The sequence below is a fragment of the Atractosteus spatula genome, chromosome 21 (genome assembly GCF_055471065.1).
Source record: "Atractosteus spatula isolate fAtrSpa1 chromosome 21, fAtrSpa1.hap1, whole genome shotgun sequence".
Lineage (NCBI taxonomy): Eukaryota > Metazoa > Chordata > Actinopteri > Semionotiformes > Lepisosteidae > Atractosteus > Atractosteus spatula.
In genome coordinates, this window is record NC_142726.1 from 2,119,765 (window position 1) to 2,132,954 (window position 13,190).

The 13,190-nt window shown below is 38.1% G+C and overlaps 1 protein-coding gene across 2 annotated transcripts in view; it reads right to left on the reverse strand.

Annotated features, from left to right (window-relative positions):
• The window catches only part of cep89 (centrosomal protein 89), an 86,962-nt gene that overhangs the window by 18,985 nt on the left and 54,787 nt on the right, over positions 1 to 13,190 (reverse strand). For both annotated transcript variants that reach the window (XM_088939241.1, XM_088939242.1), the window contains one exon: positions 972 to 1,141. In XM_088939241.1, the coding sequence (XP_088795367.1) occupies positions 972 to 1,141 (170 nt within the window). The remainder of the gene's footprint in view (positions 1 to 971; positions 1,142 to 13,190) is intronic.

The following is a 13,190-nucleotide window of genomic DNA, read 5'->3' on the forward strand; positions in this document are numbered from 1 at the left end:
CCAATTTTTTCTTCCTCATGTCCTTGAGGATAAAGCAGATGAAAACTGTCAGCTGACAGAGCCTGTTTACAAAACCGGCCTGCACACTTCCAGCCTTTTCACAAACAACACCGCGACTCCATGTCAGAGGCTCTACATTTCCCAACATCACCCTCACAGATATACAGGAGAACCTCTTCTTTTCTTAGAGGGCAAATAAAACCACCACTTAGTGTGCAAAAAAAGGAAGAATTTAAAATACCTGCTAACACTGGACCATAAAACTGGCAAAATCCAAGGTGACAAAGGTGTGTATGTATGACTAAGTGATCTGTTCTGTTTTCAGAACATAAGGATCCTGGAAGAACAATATATATAATGTTTTAAGCCATTACCATCTGTACTGTCTGCTATTTAAACTTGGGGCTATTAAAACAAGATGACTACAAGAAATTCTTATAGGGGAAAAATACAGTACCTTTCTTCCTCAATGGATTAAAGTAAAACAGTGTTTACCCAGGAGCATATTAACTCACAAATTAAACCTCACAAAGGTAAGGAATACCTCCAAATTTAAAAAAAAAGTATAAAATAAAGGACAGCATGAAAAGCAAAAAGAAGCATTTTACATGGGTTTGATGAACGCTTGCGTTTCTAACCAGTTAAGAAGGATCTTGCTATTTTAACCCAGAAAAATTACAGATTTCAGACAAAAGCATGTAAATGCTAACCAGGTCTACAGGTTCTACATTATCTGCACCATACACATACACATACATGTTATTTTCCGGAAAGAACAGTCAATACAAAGACAGGGCCCACTGGAGTGAGGAGAGAGAGCCTCCCGCACGGCTTCGAAACCTGACAGCCAGCAGCAAGCGAGAGGAGAGAGGGCAGAGCGAGAGAGGGAGCGCCCGTCTGCAGCTGTGCAGCTGCCCCCCCCCTTCCACCGGTGGCCTCTAATTGGTTTGTTTTGACTGCGTCTGCCTTACCTCTTCTGCTGCAGCGCTTGGTCCAGCACTTCCTGTCTGTCTCGCAGCAGCCGCTGGAGGTGTCGGATTTCTCTCTGGTAGGAGTCTGCCTTCCCTGCGAAGTCCTCCTCCTGCTCCTGCAGCCGGTGCCCCATGACTCCCAGCCTGGCTGCAGCTTTCTTCTTGTACACCTGTGAGAGCCGGAGAGGGGGGCTGTCAGGCACGGGCACACTGCTGTTTCCTTGCTCCCCGCGCAACATCTGGAATGCGTCTGGGAATCCCTGCATGCCAGGATTCAGGCATGAGTAGGTAAGTGGGCAATCTGTACATTTCTAAGAGGTCTATTTGTTCATATTGCAAAGTATAAAAAATGGTCTTTTGCCTTACAGCACAAGAAAAGAACGCTAAGATCATTTAATTGGATCAGCAGACAAGTTTTTTTCTCTTCTGTGACTTAAGAATGCTAACCATCTGAAAGCAGATTCAATAAAGATTTTTTTTGTTTGACTAACTATCTATATATATGTATTAATATATATCTGAGGAGTTTCAACTAAAAAAATCAAGGAGCTGATTTCAGAAACGGAATGATGCATTGCTTTCCCCTTCCACAGTGAGACATCTGTTGCATGATTAAACCAACATTATCCAATACCTCTCTAAAATCGCTGTTAACCTCTTATCCAGGAGGCTTGGGGTTTAAGTCTATGATATTTAAAAGTTACTGGATTTAAATCTGTACCAGATTCCTCTTGGTACACAACGTAGTTAAATTCTGGTTAACATGATGCTTATTTAAAACACAAGAAAAATCTCTCCGGGGTACTGAATATCTGTAGTGTTAATTAATTTATCCCAAACATCTTCTTCCTCAATTAGAAGCCTTCGACAAAAGGTATAAAGCATCTTCTGAGAGCATGAAAAGTGTGCTTTGCAAAAACTTCAGTTTTAGAATTGTATAGATACATGTCTTTAAAAAACATTTTACATTTAGAAAATTTCTGTGACCTAACAAACGCTCAAACACAAACACATGAATCACTAGAGAGGCTAGAGAATTGTTTTTAAATTGCTGAATCTAGCCTGAAAATGACAGTGGAAAGGTACAGTCCTTTCCTTATATTCAGGATTAAAAAGAAGCATATGGGCACATATCACTTTTCTTCTCTTTCAGTAGGTGGCTTCAAGTACGAAGGCAAATTTAAAGCCAAAGACTGCTCAGCCCCAACCCCTGCAGCGTGTGCACTCAAACTGGCAAAAAAACAAGGTCTGCTTGGCCTCCCAGCCCCCTTGGAAATAGTAACTGACAGAAGCAGGTTGTACTTCAATACAATGCAATACAAACTTTATTTGAAACATTCATTTCTGATTTAATCCAAAGCAGAGGGCAAGGTTTAAAGAAAATGGGATGACTGAAAAATAAACTGATGGGTGATTTTTTAAAACTGCAGACGTTAAACATATTGCTGTTTATTATTTGTTTATTATCAAGTAGAGCACAAATATTTAAGCATATATTCTCTACTTTGAAGGGAATGATTGGGAATATTGTTCATTGTACATTTCATGATACCAGACTAACTGTGCCCTATGACTGGAATTCAACATAAAAGATCTGAATTTCTGAAGCAGTTTGATTCATCAGTGAAATCATGCAGACTCTTTGTAAAACCATACATTTTAATGATAATAATAATCTTAATTATTAAGTCAGAATGTAAAACAGCTATTTACTGTAAGCAAAGGCACTGTTCCAAAATTCAAGAAAATCCTGTTAAAATACAGCAACACCCTGCTCTCTTATCTCAGCTCTCCAACACATTCTCTTTCTCGATATTTATTTATTGCTGGCAGAGCATCACAGTCATGATGTAAGCACATGAACCGAGCACATAATTCCCTGCGGTTACCTGTAACCCGTGCAATTTTCCATTCCCAATATTTATGTATTTGGCTTCAACAATTCTGCTAAAAAGCCCCATTTTCAAAGAGATGCCCAGCAGAAGAGAGGTAAAAAGCAAGTGTTTTTTACAGTGGTGGATGGTAGAAGAATAAGTCTCATATTTAAAAGAAAATCAAAGACAGATTAGAAAGAAAAACTTTTTTATCTTCTTATTTTACAACTGATCCTGTTCTGAGACCCAGAGACATGTGTCTGCCTTAGGCACATGTGTGACCTGCACAACACTACAACAATCCAGCCTTTTGATTTAATTATTTTCCTTTATTCTATTTATGTTAACCGAGAACATATGCTTATTACCAATGATGACCTGAGGCTGCAATTATAAAACAGATGCATTTGCTGGAGTATTTTGTGTGAAATGCCTTACTAATACACACAACAGAGCAGCATCACACCAAGAATTTGAGCCCATGATCCTCTGCTCTGGAGTCCAGAGCATTATTATTGTGCTGTGCACTGGAATGCAGTGTATGGTATGCTATTGATTATCCACAATCCATAGTACCAAACCCCCAAGAAAGAAAGTACAAAATATTAGAAAAAGAAAATGTATTGATGCAGCCAAAATAATTAATTGAGATCAGCCACTTTGCAAGATTACAGAAAAGACAGAACTAACCTTGAAAACAATTTAATGTACTGATTCATAGCCCAAATTCATACTAAGACAGTGACAATATGAAAGGTCACATAAAACTTTTTTTTTGCCTTAAATATTTTTTTTTCTTTTCCAAGGGCATCATACCCATATAAGGGCTGTGCTCATCTCCACTGTATTCTGTCCCAGCGTAAAGATGAGGGAGGTTACCTCTTTTTCTTGGATTATTGTCAAATATTGTCACAGTACTACAAGCTCTAGCTTAGAGTATTAAACGTGAAGCTTGATGACATTCTGTTAAGGTATAGCTCAACATCAGTACTGGGCACCGTATGAAAATGCAAGACTGTCTGATCTCTTGCTTTATGACATGGAAATCACTTAATTTTGTAGATGTTAATGGATAAGAACGTCAGCAGGGCTATGGGCTCATTCGTCAGTCTCAGGGTTCAATTGCAGCTCGAGGTCATAATTCAAATGAGCACAATGGTCTCAGGTTAGCAACCGGCAGGCAGCAAATCGCAGAATCACCTTAATGCTGATCATGACTTGGAAGAAAAGAGAGAGCTTTAAAATTACACTCAGGGATTAATTGGCATTAAATATCAGCGCTGAAGTCAGAGGTTTTCTCTTGGCACCCACAAGGTACTCTGGTACGGCTGCATGTGTGAGCTACTTTATGGCTTCAAGTCCCCCAAAGTCTTCTGCCACTCTTGCCTCAAATATGAAAAAAAGGAGCAGCTGCAATTTAAATGCATCCTCCACTGGCTTGCCTGGTGACGTCTATTAATCTCATTTTAAGGACCTGCACTGGCCTTTCATTCCACTCCGGAGGCCACTTCCACCACCAGCAGATTAATACGTGACTCATAGATCCGTCGCAGATGAAAATCCTGAATACTAATTCTCCTGTGCTTATGCCCACACACAACATCATTACCACCATCGCTCCAAAGAAACATGCAGGTCACTTTCTGTGCTCTTCCCAAACTACATGTCTCTGTTTCTGTCTGATTAGACCCAGAGGACCTGGAAGAATGCTATTTTTTTTATCGGACAAGCAAAACACCTCCATTTCTAAAGTGGTGCAAAGTCTGTGTTTTTCTGATTTTATAAGAAGGAACTCTGTATGTTTGCTGAGCAGTCTTCTTCATGGTTGTGTGTTCTGAGCATGTGAAGACATCAAACCACATTAGTGCAAGTCTTCTGAGAACTCCTATCAGCACAGGCAGTTCCTAACGAGACAATGCAGGGAGATCAAACACACCAGTCCAGAGAAACTCTCAGGGCATTGTTACTGTAGTTGTCAGAATTAGAGAGAAATAAAAAAATCATTTTAATTGTCATGGTTCAACAGTTTGGGAATTATTCAACTTGTAGCCATCTAATTGACAATTATTTTTATTTTTTAGATAAGCTCCTGAGTTTAAAAATAATAAGTAATTAAATTCTGAAACAAAATGTAACAAGATCTTGTCCAAAGTACTGAAAAATGATTGAAGTGTGGTCTGTTTTGTGGAGCTGCACTTCTTGTAAAGGTGTCATGCACCACAGATGGTATGAGAAATTTGGCATATTTTGCTAATAGAGGTCATCATGTTGGAATTCAGTGAAATATTATTATTATTATTATTACTTGTAGTGGTGTTTTTTCCTCCCTTGCACTGATGATATATACAGCTAAATCTTAAGTGGCGTTCAAGATCTGCAGCCTAAAACAAACCTAGTCTTGATCATATATTTTGATTTTGCACCATTAACTCAGACCATTCTCTTAACCATTGCCTTTGGAGATACCCACTGTGGCTCACACTTTGTAGCTGGAATATATGTACAGAATGCCTGAAGTTTAAAGAAAGGCACCTCTAGCACTTTGAAATTCAATGCATTTTAGAAAATAATAAAGATGTTATGCTGAGTATGTAGGAGGACACCTGGGGAAAAGCAGAAGGTATTATCTGAAACAGTTGATGTGATTCATGGTATAATGGAAAGTAGAATCACACATCATAGCAGACTAGTCTGAAGCCTAACATCCTGCCTCAAAGCCATTACCTACACTGGGGTTGAAGGCAGATCAACTACCACCTTCAGCTGAGTTTGTAACGCATGTCTAGACTGTGACAGTCTGGAGCAGGCAATTACAGATCATCATTTCTTTACAATACACTAGCCCAAAGAGGCTTATCTTCTTCTTCACCCCTCTCTTTAAGAAAGCATAGTCAAAATAAATTGCTTTTCCAGCAGGTTTTATTGGTTTGGTTTTACTTCACATTACAGAGATGCTAATTTTCTCATCCCCTCTAGACAGCTTGCTCACTAAAAACTGTCGTAATGACTAGATGAGCACCCATTCCTTTGTCAGGCCCATAGAAATGTGCAAAGTGATTTATTCACCAGTAATAGCACTACAGTACATCAGATGCCTGTGAATGGATAAGAATTGTTACATGATATATATCTTTGAGTGTCTGACCACCATCTGAGCTAAATTTACAGTGTAATACAGTGGGTGGGATTATATTTTGTCTCGGCTTACTGATTACCTTTAGTTTATTTTGACCATTATCACTTTTCTGCAATCTCTTAAACTTCTCTAATGTTAACTAAAATGCTTGCTTATTAAAATCTCTTGGGACATCACAAAGAGGGTCTTTAAAGTTATAAACCTTTACAAGAATGTAAACCTGAAGGATGTAGTCAGATAAATGCAGAAATCTAAAAAATAATTAAAAAATAAATCCGTATGTGTGTTTATGTCATGTTCAACTCTGTTGGAAGCATTTACTCTTCTTAAAAGCATAGTGTTAATTGGAGCATGACCTAGAAGCCATTGCTCAATGTGTTGTGCAATATAGGAAGACAAGAAATCACAAGACTTGTTTTACGTTGCAACTGATTACATATTCAACAAGTCAAGGGTGGAACCCCAGAGATGGACAGAGAAACTGGAGAGAAGCACATTAACTTCAAATTAATTACAGCTTAACAAATCACCTCTGATTACTGTTTCCCTGCTGATCCACATCCCTGCATTATTCCTGTGACGTACATAGAATATAAATCAGGAAATAAACCCAAGTGAGTTCATTTAGAAAATAAAGACATTTCATATGCATCTATGAATCAGACTCTTACAACAATTGTACCTTCCAACATATAGCATCAATGCTAACTGGTAATGGTAATGTTACAAGTTAATGTTTGCCAGGTAATTAAAGGCAGAGGCTTCTTCAGGTTATGTTCATCCACAGGAATACTATTTTTGCACATGAATTAAGAAGGGGGACCATGTACAGTATTTGTTTATGGGGGTGCTTCATGTAGCAAGGGGAATGACATTCTCCCCCAGTCTGCCCCCTGCTTTGTGTTTCTCTCAGGGTGTGTACTTGTATAAATCGATTGCATCTAATAGATCATTCCAGCAGAACAAAAGCCTGGTCTCTCTGTGCAGAGTCTCATATGTGGAGTTGAAAGAAGGCCAAAGTCAAAAGAGCACAGATGATATGCAGGTATATAAAGGGTTAATGGTTCACCACTGTAGTCAGAAAGCAAGCCTTTCAAGCCCTTAAGGACGAGCAACAGTGTATTCAATCATTCTGAGATCCACAGGGAGCCAGTGTGAAGCAGCTAAAAGAGATGATGTATGCTCACGCAGCTTACTTATGGTTGAAATCTAAGCAGCTGAATTTGGAACATTTTGGAACTTGCAAAAACATATTTGGATATGCAAGCATTGCACTACAATAATCAAGCCTGGAAAAGACAAAAGCAGGTAAAAAAGAGGTAAAAGTAAGAGTGCAAAAATGAAGTGCATTATAGGTGGGACTATTGAAGAATAAGCAAGCTGAGTGCCACAGAGTTGGAATGTATATGAACAGTGATGTACGTAGTGTAACTAGAGCGTGTCTGGAGGACTGTTCCATTGCCTGGCAGCAAAGATTCAGGGGGATGAAGGATCGAGTGAGTATGATGGACAGGAGTGGGAGAAGAGTGAGGGAACCGACTCAGAAACAGAAGGAACCTGTTCAGTCTTCCCCTGAAGGTGAACAATATGAGAGAGATAGGATCCTAGAAGGGTCTGAAATAGAATAACAGAGTAAAGACAGGAGAGTTAAAACACCAAATGGTCATGTGACATTAGCCATGAGTTGTCCAGGCTTGCCAGAGTAACGACTCTCCTTGTGTCAAGCAATTATTACCAATCCCAACAAAGATTGTTTCTGTACTATGCCTTCATCTGAACCCAGACTGAAAAGACTTATGCAGCTTATTTTCAGATGTATGGGCTTGTAACTAAACAGCAACAGTTATTCTGCTGCAGAGCTTTTGCCAAAAAGGTAAGATAGCTGTTGGTCAATAATTACTGAGTTGGCTGTTCTCTAAATTCTGCTTTGTTTTAAAAGAAAGGTAATAACCACAAGTATAAGGGTAATACAAAAAATAAAAATATAACAGTCGTGGCATATGGAGAACAGCCCTGCAAAACATTCATTACCTCACAATTGTTTTCTGAAGGGCACCGTCTGCTCTTTAAAGTGCTGTCAAATTTCTCCTGCTGATAATGCCGAACCTCCCCCGTGTTGAATTCGGAGCAGGTCTTCAGGGCCCCAGCTGATGCTGATCCAGCAGACATCGCAGAAATTGCCCATTGTCATGTAAATAAGCCATTAACCTTTATGACGGCACCGAAGAACAAGCACAAATCACTTCACAGTTTACCTAGGAGATGATTCGTCTGGTTTGCATTTAGCATGAAAGAGGCAGCTGTGAGAGGACCAGCTAATGCACTGTGGCACATTAGGAGAATCACTCTCTGAGGGACGGAAGGACCTGATGGCATTTTTATCAGTGCCTGCAGAACGATGACGGAGGGATGTAAAAATACCCACTTCTGAAATTCTGCACATGGGAAAGAATAGAGCAATAGATCTAACCCTTGGAGTCATCCCATATGTTTCAACTCCAGTCATGTACAGTAGATTGAACTACCCAAGGACATATAATATAGTCACCAGATTCATGGCATCACATCAGTACTAATACAAAACAAATGGAATATGTTCTAATTACTAATATGAAAATTACCTGTCAAACCTTTATCCTAGCTAATCTAGGATTTTAAAAAGCACAACAACATGTTGTAAATGATTACACTAATCAATACTCCCTAGCCCTTTTCGAATATTGGGGTAAAGAAAATAAAAAGTTATGGTGGAATCGTAAATGTTAAATAAAGAAATGTGATAATAAGCATTGTATTGGTACAAAGTCTTTTAATCTGATCTGAGAAAATCTATAAAAGATAAAGCAGTTCTGCTGCTCTGTCTATACATGTGAAATATACATTCATTGTGTTCTCAGCATTTGTGAAATACATATATGTGCTTAAATTGAAAACTGTATCCAGTTAAGTACTTTTGGGTTGGGTTTGGGTTTATGTCCAACTTCGGTGATGAAACTGAAAAACAAAATCTTTAGCTATCCACAATCAAACAAAATCTTTAAAAATTGGAAAGGTATTAAGTTAATATGAAAACATCTGAAACCATATCTGACATTGAACACCAAAATAGACTGAGTTTAGACAGATGGATAGATCATATTTTGACAGATTAATCTTTTAATGATCCTTAGAATCAATTTTTTTAAGATATAAAGGGAATTCAGTTATCCCAGCATAAATATCCCTGCTACCCTGTAATATATATGTTTTGAAGGTGATCTTACAAAAGCAGGAGTACACAGCTGGAATAAATTGATTGCATATATTTTTTACTTTTCCTGTGCACCTCATCATTTGTCACACACAGAAAGAAAACCATCTAAAAAACCTCAAGCGTTCTCCCTGTAGTTCAATATACATTTCAATATGATTTAGCAGAGTCCAACAAAACCCGAGAAAGTAAATTTTCTTTCCTTGGCAGACATATTTTGTAGCAGCAGGGAGGTTCTAAGTACATTTAAGTTGGAACACATTCTTTTAAACCTGGCAAGACTTAATAGCCAAAGCAAGTGAAGCATTTTGACCATGAATGTTTTTGGGTATCCATTGGCAGAAGCTAAAATTAAAAAAGAACTGGCAATCTGATTTTGTAGGCATGACTGGTAAGGCATTCTGCAACCTTTCGTAAATGTTATTAAAGTACCTGCATGTTTTTGTTGATGGAGATATCTGTAAATAGAGGCTCCTAATCTTAACAAATAAATTGAAAAATAGTACAGCTACAAACTATATAAATTCCCACATGTCTGCTACACATGATAAAATCATAATCAACCATTTGCAGGCTCTCACAAATTTGATTTCTTTTTTTAATAAATAATGAAAAGACTTGTTTTTCTTACCCATAAGCAAAAAAATGACTGCATTTCACTTTCCAGTTTTGTCCTGAAGATTTTCAAGTAGCTGTCGTCAATAAGTCATTATGATAATTTGATTTATGCACAGCCACCTCAAAAAAATCAAAGGTATGCCTAAGGCAATAAATAAAGAAGCACATCTGACCACAAAACATAGCAGTCAAAAACATCTGTTGACACATTGACAACAAAATCTAAACTCTGAGGCACAGCATCAAACTCTCTGCAAAATATGCTTCTTAAACATATTCAGCCTTTGCAAAGGCAGAAGAACCAATAATCACTCAGGTCATATAAAAAAATCAATGCAGAAATGGGGAAAATAAACCAAAAGTCACACCTGGTTCCAGCCACACCGTGAAACAAAAAGTCATTAATATTTCAGACATATTTCTTTGCTGTGCTTATGTTCAGACACTGCTGGCCAAGTCAAACAACAAAGGTGAGTCTTATTAAATGCAGTCCAGGTGTTTTCATTGAAACAGTGAGATAAATGAAAATTAAAAAAACCCTTGTAGGCAACTGTAGGGAAAACTTAATACATACCCCATCATCTATAGGTGTGATGCTGTGGTTGCATGATCCCAAAGCCCATGTCTTTTTCTCCAATTTGATGAACGTATTTAGTTGCAAGTGGGTGACCTGGGTTTATGTGCTACAGCTTTTCTCCTTAGGAGTTAAGGTTCAACTTTTTGTATGTTTTCTGCCACCTCACCCTAAATGCCAAATGACCCCATTTATAAATAACAAAGGGTTTGATTCAAAACACATCGTTATTAGTATGTTGGCTATTCTGTTTGTACATTGCTTTTTCTGAAGTACCTCATAAAGATCACTGGATGACTGAACCTGTAAAACTGGTTATTATAGGATGTTACTGTAAAAAGCATGCAAATTTCACAAGTAATGTGTTTTAAATTGCAATTGTAACAACAATAGGTCCACACGTACAGTGTACAGTGCAGAGATGTTAATAAATCATAGCTGACTCCAAAAAATACACTAGGAGAAAAAAGCAATTTTCTTCGTCAGTCCCATGCATTTATTTGTGTGTCACAATCAAGAGAATAGCATTAGAGGACAATGATAACACTACACAGTACTGATTTATAGCACATGAAATGCAAAGCTTGAGCTATTCAACAAGATACTGTCATGACAAAGACACCAATTTGAAGACTTCTCAAAATCTTTCATTTGAAAAACGGCTTTCCTATTTATTCTTGTTGGCACTGTTTTTCTACTGTAATACTAAATAAAGTTTGATCTGCCATTTGTTTCAATTCAAAACAATTCAGATTAGGGCACCTCAGAAAATTATTTTCTGCATGTTAATGTGCAGTGTGCATTAGTGTGAATTCACAATTCCAATGATATACGTGTAGTTTAAAAGCCATTGACCTAAAAGCCATTTGCCTTAAACAGTGTCTCTACAAAACATAAAAATTAGATATGTGGAAACCACTGTGGGTTGAATCTATGAAAGTTTTTCAAAAAGGTGGGACTGCTTAAGACCAGTGATTCGATGTCTTTCCTTTATTAGCTAAATCCCAGAACACTCCCAGCTCTTCCTGTCATCATGTACAAATCTGCCTGCCTTCCAAAGACATCGACCACTGGGCCACGTGACATTAGGACAGATTTGAATACCAGCTCGAAAGGTGTGATTTGGAACACCACACACATTGCAAGCCTAAGGAAGGCCTTTTAGAGAATTGCAAGGCTCTCTGGAATTATTGATCAGACCTCTTCTCACGTTCCAGTGACTCTGCAGCCTCTCCTCACAGAGCCCTGCACCAGGGAATTGCACACAGCTTTAGCAGAGAGCACTTGCCCAGGTACTTGAGGACATAAGAGTGCTTTTATTCCCATTCAAGTGGCCACTTGCTTCTGCACTAAACTGCAGTGAAGGGACAACATTTGCATCTCCAGCAGGCATTGAATTACTGATTACTCTTCACCGCAAACATCCTATAGATAAATGAAGCCACCAGCAAATAAAGGCTAGTTTCCAAGGCGTCACATGTGTCCTGTGGCAGAAGAACAACTGAGTTTGCTTTCTATTACGGTATAATTTTTAGGAAAACTTGAAAAGGAATGTGACATGGCTGACAAAGCTCTAACACTCCCTATATAAACACTGCAATATTTTTACACACACTCATACATCCATTTATAATCCTGTCTTATCAAACTGCGCTTTTATAATTCCAATATAGAACACTTTCTTACAGCAACTTTCAATTTTCTACAACAAGTAACCTTTTGGATGGACAAAGCGCTCAATTTTGCAAAAGAATGCGTTTGTCAAAGAACATATTTAGCAGATTCAATCACACTCAATCAATAAATGAGTAATTGTTCATGGGCATGGGCTTTCAGTGGATTGTGTGCAGACGTGAAGGGGTGATGTGTTGTCACATGTAAATGAGCTTGGTGTAATTGTGGGGAGTCTAAATCTACAGCTAATTTTGTGTGTATAAATCACAACTATAATGTAAGAGGCATTTCTGAAAAATCAGACAATAAATTATTATCGTACCGTAAAAAACAAAAACAAGGTTCCTTGCTTCCTTCTACTGATATTCAACTTGCACCGCTCATTTTTTCTATTTCTACATGAAAGTCGGTGTGCTATTGTTCTCAATGTTATCATTGAAGAAACCAATGTTTCAATTTGGACTGAAGTGATAACGGGATTGAAGAAACACACAGAACGATTGACTCATCCATCAATCTAGAAATAATCTTCCCTGTTCTTTTTCGTAGTGCGCGGTTATAAATGTTATCAATCAAATTCCCTCCAACACCCACACATTAGTGGCGTGTTTTCTCTGCTAGGAACCCGATCATGCAGAAAAAGTGTTTATTTCCATTTACAGTGACGGAATGTGAGCCATATTCGAAGCATGCCCCAAGAACAAATAAAAAGATAATGTTACAAAACATTCACAATTGATACAAAGTCAATTTCCATCCTAATCATCATACACAGCAACAAGCATAGTTTTCAGGTTGCTATTTAAAATGCAAGCCTAGCGTATGAGATGTGTTTTACCTTTGGAGACCCAGCGCTTGTCGATTGGGATAATATTCTAAAATCAAGGAAAGGGAGATCTCATCTGATGTAAGAGAGATGACGACCAGAGCTGAAATATGCTATTAAAAATGCACAGTTTTCATCTTAAACATTGACCTTTGATAACGGCCTTCCACGCCTGTCTTCCTTGCATCCCGAAATTCCGCGGCTGCCTTCTCAAAAGAAACGAACAGGCCTAGAACAAGTGCAAAAAACGTTCTTATGTCGTCACGG